The following is a 19,819-nucleotide window of genomic DNA, read 5'->3' as shown; positions in this document are numbered from 1 at the left end:
ATCACGCACCAGGCTTCCAGTGCGTCTCCAGAGCCCTGTTCCTCCTCCACGCACTCTCCCTGTGGTGCGTGTCTCAAGCTCAGTGCCTCCAATTTCGGCACCACGCATCAAGCCTCCTGTGCGTCTCCAGAGCCCTGTACGCACTGTTCCTTCTCCCCGCACTCGCCCTGAGGTGCGTGCCCTCAGCCCGGTACCTCCAGTTCCGGTACCACGCACCAGGCCTACTGTGCGCCTCAGCAGGTCAGAGTCGGCTGTCTGCCCAACGCCGCATGCACTGCTCGTCTGCCCAGCGCCGTCTGAGCCATCTGTCTGCCCAGCGCCGTCTGAGCCATCCGTCTGCCCAGCGCCGTCTGAGCCATCCGTCTGCCACGAGCCATTAGAGCCGCCCGTCTGCCACGAGCCATTAGAGCCGCCCGTCTGTCCCGAGCCATTAGAGCCGTCCTTCAGTCAGGAGCCGCTAGAGCCGTCCTTCAGTCAGGAGCTGCCAGAGCCGCCAGCCAGTCAGGAGCTGCCAGAGCCGCCAGCCAGTCAGGAGCTGCCAGAGCCGCCAGCCAGTCAGGAGCTGCCAGAGCCGCCAGCCAGTCAGGAGCTGCCAGAGCCGCCAGCCAGTCAGGAGCTGCCAGAGCCGCCAGCCAGTCAGGAGCTGCCAGAGCCGCCAGCCAGTCAGGAGCTGCCAGAGCCGCCAGCCAGTCAGGAGCTGCCAGATCCGCCAGCCAGTCAGGAGCTGCCAGAACCGCCAGCCAGTCAGGAGCTGCCAGAACCGCCAGCCAGTCAGGAGCTGCCAGAGCTGCCCTACAGTCATGAGCTGCCCTCCAGTCATGAGCTGCCCTCCAGTCATGAGCTGCCCTCCAGTCATGAGCTGCCCTCCAGTCCGGAGCTGCCACCCAGTCCGGAGCTGCCACCCAGTCCGGAGCTGCCACCCAGTCCGGAGCTGCCACCCAGTCCGGAGCTGCCACCCAGTCCGGAGCTGCCACCCAGTCCGGAGCTGCCACCCAGTCCGGAGCTGCCACCCAGTCCGGAGCTGCCACTCAGTCCGGAGCTGCCATTAGTACAGAGTTGTCCCTCTGTCCTAAGCTACCTCTCTGTCCGGAGCTACCTCTCTGTCCGGAGCTACCTCTCTGTCCGGAGCTACCTCTCTGTCCTGAGCTACCTCTCTGTCCTGAGCTACCTCTCTGTCCTGAGCTACCTCTCTGTCCTGAGCTACCTCTCTGTCCTGAGCTACCTCTCTGTCCTGAGCTGTCTCCTCTATGTAGGAGGGGCCTTAGTGAAGGTTCCTGGACCATGGTCGGGGGCGAGGGTCGCCACTCAAAGGACGCGAAGGAGAGGGACAAAGACAGTGGTGGAGTGGTGTCCTCGTCCACCGCCGGAGCCGCCACCGCGGACAGATGCCCACCCAGACCCTCCCCTTGAGTTTTAGGGGTGCGCCCGGAGTTCGCACCTTGAGGGGGGGGTTCTGTCACGTTCCTGACCTGTTTTCTGTTGTTTGGTATGTGTTTAGTTGGTCAGGACGTGAGTTTGGGTGGGCAGTCTATGTTTTCTGTTTCTATGTTGGTTTAGGGTGACCTGATATGGCTCTCAATTAGAGGCAGGTGGTTTTCATTTCCTCTGATTGAGAGTCATATTAAGGTAGGTGTTTTCACACTGTTTGTTTGTGGGTGATTGTTCCTGTGTCTGTGTAATCCACATGGGACTGTTTCGTTTGTTCGTTCGTTTTAGGTAGTCTGTTCCTGTTCTTGCGTCCTTCGTCTATATGTAAGTTCGTTTGTTTCAGGTCTGTTGCCTTCGTTTATTGTTTTGTAGTTTGTTCTAGTGTTTTGTCAGTGTTTCGTCTGTTTGTAATAAATAGTTATGTATTCATCACCCGCTGCGCCTTGGTCCATTCATACACCACCAGATGAACGTTACAGGCCATAACAAAGGGGTTGAATACTTATTGACTCAAGACTCAAGATTTTCATTTTTGATGAATTTTTTTAAAATTCTAAAAACATAATTCCACTTTGACATTATGGGATATTGTGTGTACAACAGTGACACAAAATCTAAATTCAATCAATTTTAAAATCAGGCTGTAACACAACAGAATGTGGAAAACAGTCAAAGGGTGTGAATACTTTCTGAAGGCACTACATACTGTATGTGGCACAAGCGAGAATCAAATCCACAACCTTGGTGTTGCACCATGCTGAGCTACAGTGAGTGGACTAACACATTTAGAAAACAGGTCATTTAGCCATATTGTCCTGTGTCCATCACAGTTCCAACCCCCTCTCTGCATCTATCTATCCTCTTCCTCTCCCTCCTGTCTTCAACAGCTGGTTGACTTGGGTGGCAGCCAGGCTTGGTCACGGAGTTTGAGAGAGAAAGAATGGGTGGCAGGTAGCCTAGCGATTTAGTTCGTTGGGCCAGTAACCGAAAGGCCGAAGGTTGGAATCCCCGAGCCGGCTAAGTGAAAAATCTGTTGATGTGCCCAAGGCACTTAACCCTAATTGCTCCTGTAAGTCACTCTGGAGAAGAGTGTCTGCTAAATGACTACAATGTAAAAAGAGAGAAAGAGAGAGAGGAAGACAGAGGTGGAGGTATTGTGTGTGTGTGTGTGTGTGAGGAGTGTGACAGAGCGATTGGGTTACCAGGTGATGACCTCGTTTAGACACCTGCCACCTTCAGCAGAGATTAACACAGAAACCCTTCGCATGCACGCACACACATACACTTGGCAGCGAAACCAAGTTTCAGCGGGACCAGTATCTTAATCCTGTCAAGGTAGAGTTAGGGGACAGAGAGAATCCTGTAACAGCGATGGTAGCTTAACTCTGCATACATCGGTTGGGTTTGTCCTAACAGAACTCGGCTAGGCGGACGTCTGTGATCGCATACTCCCTGAAGACCTTCACTTGAAAAACGAGAAAAAAAGCACCAATATTACTGTTTGTCCCTCTTGAGCCACTGTAGCAACAACATAGCCAGAAACACTTCCTCAAAATAGTCTGAATTTATCTAAGATGAATCAAGAAATGTGTCATTAATTTTGACGTTTTTGCCGAGGTCTTGGTCATGCAGTTTTACATCTAACTAAGATGTCTGGTGCCGTATTTCTCAAGTGAAAAAATGTGCAGAAAAACAAACACTTCCTGTTCACACTCCTACTAGGAGTAGTACTGTTGACAAATCAAAGACGAAGGAGCATAGACTTTGGCTACCGAACTTCGACTTGCCTCAAGAAAAAATGGTGTGCTCACGAATATCCGAGAAAAAAACTATCAAAGCCTGCTAATTGAGTTATGAAACTCTGACAGACCTAACGGTTTGATAGAAAAACAGCTGGAGAACCATTGTTTTTATACGCCACTTAGCAGAGGCTTTTATCCAAAGCGACACACAGCAGAGTGGGTGCATACATGTTTTGTATGTACATGTGATCCCTGTGGGAAGTAGAACCCACAGCCTTGACGTTGATAGCGCCAGTCTTAAAGAGTCCCAAAATAATAACATATCTGCTTATGTGTACAATAACATATATGTCTAAAGAGGAGAGGGGTGGACATAGAACAAGTAGGGAGATGGATGGAGAGAGGAGGAGGAGGATGGAGAGAGGAGGATGGTGAGAGGAGGAGGAGGATGGTGAGAGGAAGAGGAGGATGGTGAGAGAAAATACAAGAGCTGCAGCAGTCAGATGTATATCTGTATGTAGGAGCCAGCTGTTACACTAATCCACCAATCCAACAGGATTATAGACCACGTCACACAGAGAGAGAGACAGATAGAGAGAGAGAGAGAGAGAGACACAGTGACAGAGACAAAGAGAGCGAGAGCGAGAGTGACAGAGACAGAGGGACAGAGACGGAATCGTATTCCATTATATATGACTTTATGAAAGATGCATCAGACCGTGTGTTTGTGTGTGATGTCTTACTATTCTGTCTGCCAACAACGCCCTCAGACACAGTGTGTGTGTGTGTGTGTGTGTGTGTGTGTGTGAGATTATAGCCTAGCTGAATGGCTTGTTTCACCAGGCCAGTAGGAGGGCGTGGCTCCTGTGGTCTTCACTGTTCTGGTGTTCCTAAGAAACTTTTCAAAAGGCTTCAAAAATGTGCTTGTGTGTGAAAGAGAACCCCATGGACCAAGCTTCCTTTGTGTGTGTGTGAGCGAGCAAAATAATGTGTGTGTGTGTGTGAGAGAGTTTGTGGGGAGGGAGGGTGAAGAACTTATAGCAAAGAAATCAATGTTGACCTTTAAACTTTTGAATAGATTGGCTGGCCAGAGGGCAACACACGTTGATGATAATCCCATTTGTCTGACAGATTAATCAGAATCACAAGAGATACATATTATAAGACTCATGTGATCTATTCATTACAGAAATGACAACAGGGAGAAAAAGAAAATAGGGTAAGGAGAGAGAGAGAGAGAAGGGGTAGAGAAAAAGCGAGAGAAGAGAGAGAGAGAGAAGGGGTAGAGAAAAAGCGAGAAGAGAGAGAGAGAAGGGGCAGAGAAGAAGCGAGAGAAGAGAGAGAGAGAGAGAAGGGGTAGAGAAAAAGTGAGAGGAGAGAGAGAAGGGGTAGAGAAAAAGCGAGAGAAGAGAGGGAGAGAGAGAGAGAGAGAGAGAGAGAGAGAGAGGTAGAGAGAGAGAGAGAGAGAGAGAGGTAGAGAGAGAGAGGTAGAGAGAGAGAGGTAGAGAGAGAGGTAGAGAGAGAGGTAGAGAGAGAGAGAGAGAGAGAGAGAGAGAGAGAGAGGTAGAGAGGGGTAGAGCGAGAGAGAGGTAGAGAGAGGTAGAGAGAGAGTAGAGAGAGAGGTAGAGAGAGGTAGAGAGAGGTAGAGAGAGAGTAGAGAGAGAGGTAGAGAGAGAGAGAGAGAGAGAGAGAGAGAGAGAGAGAGAGAGCGGTAGAGAGAGAGAGGGGGGGGGGTAGAGGTAGAGAGAGGTAGAGAGAGAGAGAGAGGTAGAGAGAGAGAGAGAGGGGGGGTAGAGGTAGAGAGAGGTAGAGAGAGAGAGAGAGAGAGAGAGAGAGAGAGAGAGAGAGAGAGAGAGAGGTAGAGAGGGTAAAAGGGGTAAAAGTGTTTCATCTCTGATGCAGGGAAGGAAAATATAATCAGTTCTCTGTAATTCAATCTGTAATAGAGAGAGAGGCTCCACGTCTGTGTGTGTGTGTGTGTGTGTGTGTGTGTGTGTGTGTGTGTGTGTGTGTGTGTGTGTGTGTGTGTGTGTGTGTGTGTGTGTGTGTGTGTGTGTGTGTGTGTGTGTGTGTGTGTGTAATATAAATGATACATGTGACCTACCTCACACATCCAATACTCCGACACACACACACACACACACGCCTAGACTAACTGCTCCTGTTGATTGGTGGTTCAGAGACATTTCCACCCAATCAGTCACCAGTGTGCCTCACACTGATCCCTATTGGTCAATTAACTTTGAATTCCCATAGTGTACTAAGTTAAAACCATTATAACAGGTTATGACTGATTTAAAATGGTGCTCTTAGGTTAGCAATGCTTCTCTTGGTAGTCTCTTACCAGGGTTGTGTTCATTTGGCACAATACATGAGAAAATGTTTTGAAATGGAAGAGGTACTATCTCAACTTGTCTAATAAAAGACGCTCATTTTCTTTTTTTAAATGTTTTCCTGTTTAGTGCCTAATGAATGCTACCCATGTCTGAGCCCATGCCATTGTAAGTACTATTTATGAATGAACTTGAATGTCTTCATGAGACTTTCAATATTAGCTGCACCTCAACAGATAATACTGAACAATAAAATAGCACACCATTTATGGCACCCTTATCTCCCCCCCTCTCTAATCCTTTCCAGGTTGTTCTGTCCATTCAATCCCTCTCAGCTCTACTAAGCTCTTTATAAACATCCGTTAACCACCACTCTATCTTTCTACTGCTGACCCTTCCTACTGTACCTCTCCTTTTCCCTCTACCCATCTCTCCCTCTCCCTCTACCCATCTCTCCCTCTACCCATCTCTCCCTCTCCCCATCTCTCCCTCTCCCCATCTCTCCCTCTACCCATCTCTCCCTCTCCCTCTACCCATCTCTCCCTCTACCTCTACCCATCTCCTTCTCCCTCTACCCATCTCCTTCTCCCTCTACCCATCTCTCCCTCTCCCTCTCCTTCTCCCTCTCCTTCTCCCTCTACCCATCTCTCCCTCTACCCATCTCCTTCTCCCTCTACCCATCTCCTTCTCCCTCTACCCATCTCCTTCTCCCTCTACCCATCTCTCCCTCTCCTTCTCCCTCTACCCATCTCTCCCTCTCCTTCTCCCTCTACCCATCTCTCCCTCTCCTTCTCCCTCTACCCATCTCTCCCTCTCCCTCTCCTTCTCCCTCTACCCATCTCTCCCTCTACCCATCTCCTTCTCCCTCTACCTCTCCCTCCCTCTACCTCTCCCTCCCTCATAACTTGGCTGCTACTAACTTCTCTCTCTGAGTCTATATGCCCCCCCCCCCCCCCCCCCCCTCTCCTTAATGTAGTGCGTCTGGCGAATGTGAGTCAGTCTGTCTGGACTCAGTATATCATCATATCACATGACAACTCCATTCAGTAGGGACAAGACAATATCAATCACACACACACACACACACGTCTCTGTGGCCTGGCTCCCTGCTGGTTGAGATTAGGGGTAATCCAGAACTGTTGGGATGAAAGATTAAGAATGAATTACCTGCTGCTGGTGAGACAGAGAGAGAGCGAGGGTGAGACAGAGAGAAAGAGAGAGAGAGAGAGAGAGAGGGTGAGACAGAGAGAGAGAGAGAGCGAAAGGGTGAGAGAGAGGGTGAGGGTGTGTATCATTCATGTCTGTGCGTGTATGAGAAGCCTGAAACTATAGACAGCCTGTATTTTTTTTACACATTTACTTAACTAGTTAAGTCAGTTAAGAACAAATTGTTATTTTCAATGACAACCTAGGAACAGTGGGTTAACTGCCTTGTTCAGGGGCAGAACAACAGATTTGTACCTTGTCAGCTCGGGGATTCATGCATGCTTGCAGTGTGTGTGTCACAGGAGGTTGGTGGCACCTTAATTGGGGAGGACGGGCTCGTGGTAATGACTGGAGTGGAATCAGTGGAATGGTATCAAATACATCAAACACATGGTTTCCACATGGTTTCCATGTGTTTGATGCCATTTCATTTGCTCCGTTCCAGACATTATTATGAGCCGTCCTCCCCTCAGCAGCCTCCACTGGTGTGTGTATCATCCATTTCTGTCTCCTCATGCAGACACACACACACACACCGATCATTAACTTCAGTAGCTCATTCAGGCTGCAAACGCCTTGGAAAGAACCATCTAAAGAGCTGGGGTTTAAAGGTCAACCCAAGGGGTTCTAGCACACACACACACTAGTGTCTACGGCTACGTTTATACTTTGCTTTGAAGCACAAAATCTATTCCCTATAACGCCAGACATTGAGTCCATAATCAAGGATTATCTTTTTCATTCAGGCAGTATAGTAATAGTTCAGATTAAGACATTAACCAATCAACTAAGAATTTCCTTACAGCATTACACTTAGTTCTCTGTCAGAGTCGCAGAACGTAACAAGGTATACAGATACAACATTACATTGTAATATGGTGCACTTGGATTTTGAAAAATATATATAAAAATACCTTTTTCTTGTTTGTTTAAGGGTAATCTGTTTCTGTGGTGACACAGATGGAGGCTGAATGTCTGATGGTTGTTCATGAGGATAACAGTGGTTCCACCTGATCAGGCCTGTTTAGTCTAATGTTCTGGTGACCCACAACATACTCTCTATAACACACTATAGAACAGTACATTACATATAGTAACATCGACGACACAATGGGCAATACTTGCATCTACACACGGTCATCTGTGGTTAAACTCTACATGAGCATCTGTGGTCGAAATCTGATCCTTCTCTAGTAATGGAGGAAGAAGGAGGGATGGGAGATGTAAGGAAGGAGGGAGAGGGAAAAATAGGGGAGAGAGATGTACTAAGAGAGAGATAGATTGAGAGCAAGATGTAAATAGGGAATCTCTGAGATAGCGAGTAGAGATGTAAAAATGGAGGGATGGGGAGGGAGAGGGGGACTGAGGGATGGGAGAGGGGGAGTGAGGGATGGGAAGAGACGGTTGTAGCAGGAGCTTCTAACCTCGTTCACTCCTCTGTCGGGACATCGGCTAAATTATTCAAAAACACACACAGGAAGCCCCCCCCCCCCTTCTCAGACAAAGCTCAAAGGCCAGATCTACAAATACACACTTCCTGTGTCCAGCAACATAACCCCACAACATATCAACACACACATGCACAAATCAAGACTAACTGTGAAATGCTTACTCAAGGGCCCTTCCCAACAATGCAGAGAGAAAATAAGAGAAATGATGGAAAAATAATAAAATGAGGACTAAATACACGAGTACTAGTACGAGTTGATGTGCAGGGGTACGAGGTAATGAGGTAGATATGTACATAGGGCAATATGGCAAAAACTGAAAACACAAAGCAGACCAAACTCTTTGGTCCTTTAAAAACCTGCTGTATGTAAGATCGTGTGTTCTACAGCCTGAAAAAGAAACACGTGACTCTGGATGACAACATGATTGTGTTTGTTTTCAACATTAGGGCGGTTTTCCTAAAGAAGGTAAATCAGCTTTGTGGGGTTTTTTCTTCTTGGCACGACACTTACGAGTATCGCAATACAGGTAGGGATAAAGTGTCTAGGCAACAGGATAGATAATAAACAGTAGCAGCAGCGTATGTGGTGAGTCAAAAGAGTTAGTGCAAAAGGGTCAATGCAGATAGTTACAGATTGGGGATCATATTTAGGCAGCCTTTTTCCACCTGTTGTGTGTGGATCTTGTTTTTGTATTGTTGCTTTTTTAGCCCTACAAAGCTGTACGTTTAATTTGTTACTCTTTCTTGTTTTGTGCCGGTTATCGTAAATAAATAATGATTAACCTACCCCATGCTGCATCTATCTTGGTCCGCCCATCCTTCCAACAACGATCGTTACGGGGCCTCTGTATGCCTATGTAGATATTCCATTAAAAATCTGCCGTTTCCAGCTACAATAGTCATTTACAACATTAACAATGTCTACACTGCATTTCTGATCAATTTGATGTTATTTTAATGCACAACTTTTTTTGCTTTTCTTTCAAAAACAAGAACATTTCTAAGTCCCCAAACTTCTGAACGGTAGTGTGTACATACATACACACGGTATACCGCCCAAGCTTAACGCACACACATGGATCCATCCACATCCATCCATGTTATTGGTTACTGAGGTTAGAAGAATGCTAGTTGTCCCCAAGAGCCACGAACGAAAACACCCAAAACATGTCAAACATGCCATCTCCGTTATCCATTAAACCAAGGGTTCTAAAAGTTTTTTTGTTTTTTTACATTTCATTTTTTAATGAATATTTCTAACAGATTAAACACATTTTGGCCAAGGGACCTGTGGAATACGTTTAGAAGATAAAATACAATACGATGTAATATTATTAATAGATCATTTATGTTCTTAACCCTTGGCAACATGGAGGTTGATTGGGATATTTGGTATCTGCTCCACCAATTATCCATTCTTCAACTTAATGAGCGACTGTCTTTAAAAAGCAACAAATCCCTTTGAAGACGGCCTGTGGAATTGATATGAGTCAGAAACAGTTATTCTAGTGTCAAAATTGACTACAAAGTGTAAATAGGATGATTTCTATCATAAAGTCAGTCTCTTCTAAAACAGAGTTTGGGTTTGATTGCCCACTAACATTGGAGGAACATCTGTGGTGATTGCACTCTATCCAATAGGATGAGTGAGACAGACCTGCCCAGCAGCTCCGACTGTTTACATAAGACAACACGTCGCACATTTAACTTGAGAAATATTGCCCCAAACACCCTAGTTAGATGTAAAATTGCCCAACTAAAACATCCTTGGCAAAAACGTCAAAATGAATGCCATATTTCTTGAGTTATCTTAGATTCATTCTGGGGGTTTTTAAAACGTGAAATAGGCTTCCAGTGTCTCATGGGGGGACAAACATTAACCAAACGTGGAATCGGTCAGGAAACACCTCCAAGACTGAAAATGTGTTTTTATAATGAGTAAGAGAAAAACACACGTGCCAATCGACTTGTTCAGTGGCTCTTTAACACTTCTTGTATTCCCCTCCAATTTTTTTGTTTTTTTCCTAAACGCACTGGAATTTAAAGCATGAATCCTTAGTTGCTACATCGATCTTTGGTATGGAATACCACAGTATACCCATTGATTCTTGAAGAAAATAACTTAGAAATGCCTCATGAGCTTAGTTCAATTGTCGTACCTCATCAGAACCCAAAATTTCAGCTTGTTTTACTCCAATGTTTGTGAACAATGTAAATGTAAACAAACACTATATAGCCTCAAAACATGGTTAAAACTACAATTTTGATGTCATGGATGGTCATTCCTTGCATCTATAGCTCTGTTTATAAATTTGAGAGTGGTTACATTTCTCCAGGCCCATCCCTCAGATTTTTTACCAAAACAGAGTAGAATTGCAGGAAATTAGCTAGAAAACTGCAACATTTTCTCTCTGATGCCAAGAGGAGGACCTTTAAAATGTTCCTTTCCAGGGCCCGAGACTTGGTTCATCCGGCCATGCACTGCCGAAGTCATAGTAAAACTCCTTGTATGCTATTTTTATCTCACTTGAATTATGAGGGGGTCCCTGATGTATTTGCCAGCACAAAAGGGGTCCCCGGTCTGAAAAAGTTTGAGAAGCCCTGCATAAACGGTATCTCAAATGTTAGTCTACCTTTATCGCTCCTGCCTCTCCTGCTGGGAAGCTGAATTTCAGAGTTCCCTACAGGGCGGATCAGATTTCTGACCACACCCATCTGGTCTCCTTGGTAACCTAATTACCATGATCGCTACGGAAACACGTGAGACAGATAGAGAGAGAGATGGAGGGAGAGAGAGGCAAAGAGAGGAGAGGAAGGATACATGCACGTCACCAAACACACATGCAAGGAAGAGAAGCAGACAACTGAGAAGGAATAGAGGTGAAAGATGCATCACACACACACACACACACACACAGAATCACACACACACACCCACTAAAAAACCTATATGTTTATGTGAGGGAGTGCCCTGTTTCTGGTTTATATTTATAGTGAAGCCCCAAAACAGAGATCCCAGAATGCTTTGTGGTTTTGGAGACAGTACGCTGCTGCTGCTGCTCTCTAATTTACAGTCCTGTTATAGAATGCACACACACAGTTTCTCTCAGTGTGCATAAATGCACGTGCACACTAAACACAGGGAGGTTGAGGGAGAGAGAGATAAAGAGAGGGATATGGATAGAGAGGGAGGTTGCGGGAGAGAGAGATAAAGAGAGGGATATGGATAGAAAGGGAGGTTGCGGGAGAGAGATAAAAAGAGAGGGATATGGATAGAGAGGGAGGTTGCGGGAGAAAGATAAAGAGAAGGATATGGATAGAGAGGGAGGTTGAGGGAGAGAGAGATAAAGAGAGGGATATGGATAGAGAGGGAGGTTGCGGGAGAGAGAGATAAAGAGAAGGATATGGATAGAGAGGGAGGTTGAGGGAGAGAGAGATAAAGAGAGGGATATGGATAGAGAGGGAGGTTGCGGGAGAGAGAGCTAAAGAGAGGGATATGGATAGAGAGGGAGGTTGCGGGAGAGAGAGATAAAGAGAGGGATATGGATAGAGAGGGAGGTTGAAGGAAAGAGAGATAAAGAGAGGGATATGGATAGAGAGGGAGGTTGAAGGAGAGAGAGATCAAGAGAGGGACATGGATAGAGAGGGAGGTTGAAGTAGAGAGAGATAAAGAGAGGGATATGGATAGAGAGGGAGGTTGCGGGAGAGAGAGATAAAGAGAGGGATATGGATAGAGAGGGAGGTTGAAGGAGAGAGAGATAAAGAGAGGGATATGGATAGAGGGGGGGGTTGCGGGAGAGAGATAAAAAGAGGGATATGGATAGAGAGGGAGGTTGAAGGAGAGAGAGATAAAGAGAGAGGGATATGGATAGAGAGGGAGGTTGCGGGAGAGAGATAAAAAGAGAGGGATATGGATAGAGGGAGGTTGAAGGAGAGAGATAAAGATAGGGATATGGATAGAGAGGGAGGTTGATGGAGAGAGAGATAAAGATAGCGATATGGATAGAGAGGAAGGTTGCGGGAGAGAGATAAAAAGAGAGGGATATGGATAGAGAGGGAGGTTGCGGGAGAGAGATAAAAAGAGAGGGATATGGATAGAGGGAGGTTGAAGGAGAGAGATAAAGATAGGGATATGGATAGAGAGGGAGGTTGATGGAGAGAGAGATAAAGATAGCGATATGGATAGAGAGGGAGGTTGCGGGAGAGAGAGATAAAGAGAGGGATATGGATAGAGAGGGAGGTTGAAGGAGAGAGAGATAAAGAGAGGGATATGGATAGAGAGGGAGGTTGAAGGAGAGAGAGATAAAGAGAGGGATATGGATAGAGAGGGAGGTTGCGGGAGAGAGAGATAAAGAGAGGGATATGGATAGAGAGGGAGGTTGCGGGAGAAAGATAAAGAGAAGGATATGGATAGAGAGGGAGGTTGAGGGAGAGAGAGATAAAGAGAGGGATATGGATAGAGAGGGAGGTTGCGGGAGAGAGAGATAAAGAGAAGGATATGGATAGAGAGGGAGGTTGAGGGAGAGAGAGATAAAGAGAGGGATATGGATAGAGAGGGAGGTTGCGGGAGAGAGAGCTAAAGAGAGGGATATGGATAGAGAGGGAGGTTGCGGGAGAGAGAGATAAAGAGAGGGATATGGATAGAGAGGGAGGTTGAAGGAAAGAGAGATAAAGAGAGGGATATGGATAGAGAGGGAGGTTGAAGGAGAGAGAGATCAAGAGAGGGACATGGATAGAGAGGGAGGTTGAAGTAGAGAGAGATAAAGAGAGGGATATGGATAGAGAGGGAGGTTGCGGGAGAGAGAGATAAAGAGAGGGATATGGATAGAGAGGGAGGTTGAAGGAGAGAGAGATAAAGAGAGGGATATGGATAGAGGGGGGGGGTTGCGGGAGAGAGATAAAAAGAGGGATATGGATAGAGAGGGAGGTTGAAGGAGAGAGAGATAAAGAGAGAGGGATATGGATAGAGAGGGAGGTTGCGGGAGAGAGATAAAAAGAGAGGGATATGGATAGAGGGAGGTTGAAGGAGAGAGATAAAGATAGGGATATGGATAGAGAGGGAGGTTGATGGAGAGAGAGATAAAGATAGCGATATGGATAGAGAGGAAGGTTGCGGGAGAGAGATAAAAAGAGAGGGATATGGATAGAGAGGGAGGTTGCGGGAGAGAGATAAAAAGAGAGGGATATGGATAGAGGGAGGTTGAAGGAGAGAGATAAAGATAGGGATATGGATAGAGAGGGAGGTTGATGGAGAGAGAGATAAAGATAGCGATATGGATAGAGAGGGAGGTTGCGGGAGAGAGAGATAAAGAGAGGGATATGGATAGAGAGGGAGGTTGAAGGAGAGAGAGATAAAGAGAGGGATATGGATAGAGAGGGAGGTTGAAGGAGAGAGAGATAAAGAGAGGGATATGGATAGAGAGGGAGGTTGCGGGAGAGAGATAAAAAGAGAGGGATATGGATAGAGAGGGAGGTTGAAGGAGAGAGAGATAAAGAGAGGGATATGGATAGAGAGGGAGGTTGAGGGAGAGAGAGATAAAGAGAGGGATATGGATAGAGAGGGAGGTTGCGGGAGAGAGATAAAAAGAGAGGGAATGGATAGAGGGAGGTTGAAGGAGAGAGAGATAAAGAGAGGGATATGGATAGAGAGGGAGGTTGAGGGAGAGAGAGATAAAGAGAGGGATATGGATAGAGAGGGAGGTTGCGGGAGAGAGAGATAAAGAGAGGGATATGGATAGAGAGGGAGGTTGAGGGAGAGAGAGATAAAGAGAGGGATATGGATAGAGAGGGAGGTTGCGGGAGAGAGATAAAAAGAGAGGGATATGGATAGAGAGGGAGGTTGCGGGAGAGAGATAAAAAGAGAGGGATATGGATAGAGGGAGGTTGAAGGAGAGAGAGATAAAGAGAGGGATATGGATAGAGAGGGAGGTTGAGGGAGAGAGAGATAAAGAGAGGGATATGGATAGAGAGGGAGGTTGCGGGAGAGAGAGATAAAGAGAGGGATATGGATAGAGAGGGAGGTTGAGGGAGAGAGAGATAAAGAGAGGGATATGGATAGAGAGGGAGGTTGCGGGAGAGAGATAAAAAGAGAGGGATATGGATAGAGAGGGAGGTTGAGGAAGAGAGGGATATGGATAGAGAGGGAGGTTGCGGGAGAGAGATAAAGAGAAGGATATGGATAGAGAGGGAGGTTGAGGGAGAGAGAGATAAAGAGAGGGATATGGATAGAGAGGGAGGTTGCGGGAGAGAGATAAAGAGAAGGATATGGATAGAGAGGGAGGTTGAGGGAGAGAGAGATAAAGAGAGGGATATGGATAGAGAGGGAGGTTGCGGGAGAGAGAGATAAAGAGAGGGATATGGATAGAGAGGGAGGTTGAGGAAGAGAGGGATATGGATAGAGAGGGAGGTTGCGGGAGAGAGAGATAAAGAGAGGGATATGGATAGAGAGGGAGGTTGCGGGAGAGAGAGATAAAGAGAGGGATATGGATAGAGAGGGAGGTTGAGGGAGAGAGAGATAAAGAGAGATAAAGCTGTGACAGCAGCAGTAGTGTGGTTGTCATAGCGACGGCCATGGAGAGCAGGTAGAGCAGTGTCTCCTGGGAAATGAGCTACACTGGCCTCCCTCCCCCTCGCTCTCCATCCCTCTCTCCCACCATCCCTCCCTCTATTGGTCTCTTCACAGCTCTCTACATCTCACTTTACGTTCCATCCATTCATCTTCATTGTCGATTCTCTCCTTCTATTCATGTCTCCCTCCCTCCTTTTTCTTTCCTTCCTGTGCATCCCCCTCTTCCTTCTCTTGAGAATATGAGTGTGTGAGGATGTCTGCAGTACTGCCCAATTACTGAGGGTTTGTTCTGTGTGTGTGTGTGTGTGTGTGTGTGTGTGTGTGTGTGTGTGTGTGTGTGTGTGTGTGTGTGTGAGAGAGAGAGCTAAAGAGTAAAGACTGTAGTTGACTGTACCTCAAGCTGCTACATAGGCCCGTCTGTAAGCACTAACGCTACCAACACACGAACACATGCAGACCTTATACAGTAGATAGTGTGTAGATAGTGGCAGATGGATAGAGATGGGAATCTCCCTATCTGACACCAGACACACATTACACTGCAGCCTCTACATGGAGCAATTTTGCCTCGTGTGCAATAAGTCACTATTTCAGGTGAAAACACTAAGCCTGGGGAAAAAACTCCTATCCCCACACCCTATCCCCTTCCTCTAACCCCTTCCCTGTCAGTATTTAGAGAGCTGAAAATGACAGGCTAGGTGTGGGTACCATGATGATGTCATACCTCCATTAAGCATGTTGGAGGGTAGAGACATATTATGAAAGGTGTTTCTTCTGGACCTGGGGGACCACCAGACAGTCCACCTTTTTGTTTTAGCCCTGCACTAGCACACCTGACTCAACAAAACCTTTGGTTATTTGATTCAGGCGTGTCAGGTTAGTGCAGGGCTGGAACAAAGATGTGGCTTGTCTGTATGGTTGTCCCTCAGGAGAGCGAGGGGAAACACTGGTTCCACCTATTCACGGCTGTGTCCCATCACTGAACACTAGTACAATAGAGGTAAGGGGAGCCGAGGGGTAAGGAGTAGGGTTGACACATCATCACTACACTGCTTGTTATCATGGCAGGCTCAATAGACTAAAGGGTCTATCAGAGTACCAAACATGTACGCGTATGCACAGCAGTGTTCTAGAATATTGGACCGTTGGCATTCATACTTTGAATTCTCAGCTCAGCTCAAGGAATTTCTCGAGCAGTCAACACATTCAAATGAATAGAGGACGCGTACCAGAGACGCGTTGGTTGGGAATTGTGGGGAGGTGCTTGTTGGGGCTGTGCGCCCCTCGCAGATGGTGTCCTCAGAGCCGCGTAGCTATTTCACAACGGGGTGGCGGACTATCGCATCTCAGCGTCTGTGATTTTAGCTTTAGGCCAACACAGACCTACTGTAAGCCTACACACGTACAGACCTACTGTAAGCCTACACACGTACAGACCTACTGTAGGGTATAACAGAGCTCTGGATATGAGCTGAGAGCGGTTTCATTTCCTACTACTGCAGTGGAACTGGCCCCAACCCTGAAAAATGTATCCTAGGCTACATAGTGTAGTATAGGTATTATTACACACTATGACCTATATACTGTATGTGAGTTCATGCTGTTATCTGTTTCCATACCCATCTGTGTATGTGTGCCTCTATACAGATCGATGTGTGTGGTAGAGTCTGTCCTCCAAAGGAGTGAGAAGGACCCACTTCCTGTGTCAAATTTCCTCTCACATTCCACATTCTCTCTCTATCCCCCTCTCTCTCACACTATTTTCTCCCTCCCTCCGTCCTTTGCTCTCCATTGGGGGCTTGGTCTACCATTTCAGGCACAAGAAACTGATTCATTGCACGAACCAAACATGATCCTCAAAAACACCCCACTTCTCACACACACACACACACACACACACACACACACACACACACACACACACACACACACACACACTACATAAAAGCTCTCTCTCATTTCATACACACCACAAAAAAAGCTAGCACACAAACCCTGGCAGGAAAAGACAGGCAGACACACACACAAGGTCGTTGTGGGATGCAGCAGATGTCTGTGGGAAAATCACGCTTCATCTAAATTTACATGGCAGGAAATTACATCATTGCCTCATATCACAGGAAATAAATACCAATGCAGACCATCCACTAAGGATTGAACCAGGACACACACATGGCCAGTCATTCACTGGAGGCAGCAAAAGATCTGGGCAAGTAAGCCAATCTGTGTTGTGCGCCTTTGATGTGTGTGTGTGTGTGTGTGTGTGTGTGTGTGTGTGTGTGTGTGTGTGTGTGTGTGTGTGTGTGTGTGTGTGTGTGTGTGTGTGTGTGTGAGACTGTCCCCAGGGCAGGGCTTTCTTGGGTTGAGGACTCTACACAGTCTATGCAACAGATCCTACGGATCTACGTATTTTTGTGTGGCTGAAGTTTTGGAACGTGACGCAAACGGAGCTCCATACCTCCATTTGTGTAGACTGTGAAATCACTGTTGAGAGCCCTTTCCTGCGCATAGCTGAGATCACTGATGTATGTGTGATGTGACCTGTGCCAGCATGAGAAACACACCTGCCCCCGTGTGTGTGTATCATCAGGGTCAGATTAGAGGGAGGTAGGCCGCCAACAGCACCGACTGACACAGTTATTCGTATGTGTGCGGCCTGCCAAAGGCTATGGCAGCCAGCGGTACCGGCCTGGTCATTCAGCTCCGAGCACCAGGCCACCTAGACACTCCCATTAAATAGGTCACTGTAGAGCCGGGGAAATACAAGGGATTCACACGTTATCACATACAGCGCCGTCCAAGACTTGTTGGACAGCTTAGTCAAACTTGTAGTTTGAGCTCTACTCCAGCAAAATGAATCCAAGATCACATAGTGAATAAGAGGAAAAGTACAGAATGTCCCCTTTTAATGCTCCCAAGTGGCGCAGTGGTCTTAGGCACTGCATCTCAGTGCTAGAGGTATCACTACAGACCCTGGTTCGATTCAAGGCTGTATCACAACCGGCTGTGATTGGGAGTCCCATATGGCGGTGTACAATCCGGGTTAGGGTAGGCCATCATTGTAAATAAGAATGTTCTTAACTGACTTTTAACTGACTTGTCAAGTTACATAAAAAAATTAATTGGAGGATATTTTAGGCATTATGTGCTTTACCATTTTAAGCCAATAGCACTTTTGCATCCATGATGGACTGTAGACGGAATGTAGATGGACTGTAGGCTATATGACGAATGTGTTATCATACTAAGAGCACAACGAAGGACTTCTCCCGGTATGGAGGATAAATTGGTACCGGCTGGTGAGGGGGTGCTGAATGCGCATATGCGCGTGACGCACTGGTTGGTTCCGGAAGACGTGCGCATTCCTAATCAGTTCGCCTCGCGATTCCCGATGACATCATTCCCATCCCTTGCGCACCGCATCGCGTTTCCTACAGCCCACCCCTTCTTCACCACCACATACACACACCCCCTCCGGTTACCAGAGAAGCCCCTGCGTTTTCCGGACAGGCCTCGTTAGCTCTCACCTCCGCCTCGGAAATAGACGCACGCACATAAAGAGGTCAACCGGGCAGCAGATCGAACACCCCACCGTGTCCCCTCGCCGCAGTAGGCCTACGGACTCGAGCATAATTACCGGGGGATGTAAGTGAGCTCGCGAATCAGACGCCACAGAGCAGTTAACCGAATAAAGACCCGTAATAACCTAAATTAGGACGGACCCACTAATTACGCACACAACTCCCGAGTTCTCTCTGTGTGTGTGCGTAATTAGTGGGTCCCTTCTAATTGAGGTTATTACGGGTCTTTATTCGGTTAACTGCTCTTTGGCGTCTAATTCGCGAGACCTTTCTAAAAAATTAACCCCTGTCTGAGACACAAAGACCCGGGCAGAGACTGGGGCCGCGAGCCAGACGCGGGAGTCACGGGCGGCTCGCGACCAAATGTGGGTCGAGTCCAATATTTACTACCGATCACCGAGTAGTACTGCTGCCTCATTATCCACGAGCAACACACACAGGCAGACACGCACGCACACACACCAAATATATAGTTTATCAATACCCTATGGCCTATGCTATGGAACCCTAGATCCCGGACCACGTTGCGACATGATACATCCGTAGAAATGGAACAATAGAATACAAAAGACCCGGCAGACCAGTGCCCTTACCAGCGCGGAGTGAGCGAGCAGCGCCGCGAGGATCGTCATCAGACACGGCGGCAGCTTCATGCTGTGGCTGCGGGGCGCGAACCTTCACCGGGGAACAAGCGCTTCTCTCCGTAGGCAGTAGTCTCCAACTTCAGAGTGCACCGCCCCTCCTCGCGAACATCCGTCTGGCGTTTTATTAATCCGTATCGGTAAAACACTAAACCGGCGTGTGTCCTTCTCCGGTAATGGTACTAGGCATAAAACGAGTGGAGATTCCTTCTTCCTACGATGGAAGCCTTTTTCTTTCTATTATTTTGTCCCCCTCTGTTGGACCCTTCAGTGTTCAAGACCTGGTAGATATAGCCTACTACCGGGAGATGCCAGACCTCAGCTCTATCCTCCCCCTCTCTGTCGAAAGCAGGATGTTCCTTATTATGGCGACGCCGCTCGGCCTGGGAGAGTCTGGCAGAAGGGGTGTGTGTGTGTTAGGCGGGCGGGGGGGGGGGGGGGATCTCCTCTGGCGGGCGAGGCGAGGATGCCCCCTGCAGCTCCGAATAGGCACCCACTGGCTGTTCCTCGCCTCTCTCACACACACACAAACGCATTCATACACAGGGTTGGGCGGATTACTTGAAAAAATGAATTCCTTTAATGATTATAGTTAGGTTTACATGAAATAAAGTAATTAGTAACGTAATCCTTTGAATTACTCAAAAGGAGTAATGTAATCCGATTACTTTTAGACCAGACATAGCCGAATTTAAATTTGCAGCGTTTAAAATAGTTGTATTTCATTTAGTAACATTATTTCCAATAGTGTAAGAACATAGAGAACCTATAATTCACATGTTCTAAATGTGTGGGCATACAGGCTACACAAGGTTCCAAAATATTGTCACGGTGGCCTATTCAAACTGGTTGAATGAATAGACACGGCTT

The 19,819-nt window shown here is 47.0% G+C and overlaps 1 protein-coding gene across 1 annotated transcript in view; it reads right to left on the bottom strand.

The window, feature by feature from the left end:
- The window catches only part of LOC120022575 (syndecan-3-like), a 41,506-nt gene extending 22,211 nt beyond the window's left edge, over window positions 1-19,295 (bottom strand). The window contains exon 1 of the mRNA XM_038966533.1: window positions 18,902-19,295. Within this exon, the coding sequence (XP_038822461.1) occupies window positions 18,902-18,961 (60 nt within the window). The 5' untranslated portion in view covers window positions 18,962-19,295. The remainder of the gene's footprint in view (window positions 1-18,901) is intronic.
- Between the last annotated feature and the right edge of the window lie 524 nt (window positions 19,296-19,819).

This window comes from Salvelinus namaycush, chromosome 27, assembly GCF_016432855.1.
Source record: "Salvelinus namaycush isolate Seneca chromosome 27, SaNama_1.0, whole genome shotgun sequence".
Lineage (NCBI taxonomy): Eukaryota > Metazoa > Chordata > Actinopteri > Salmoniformes > Salmonidae > Salvelinus > Salvelinus namaycush.
This window is presented reverse-complemented; position numbering and strand designations above follow the sequence as displayed.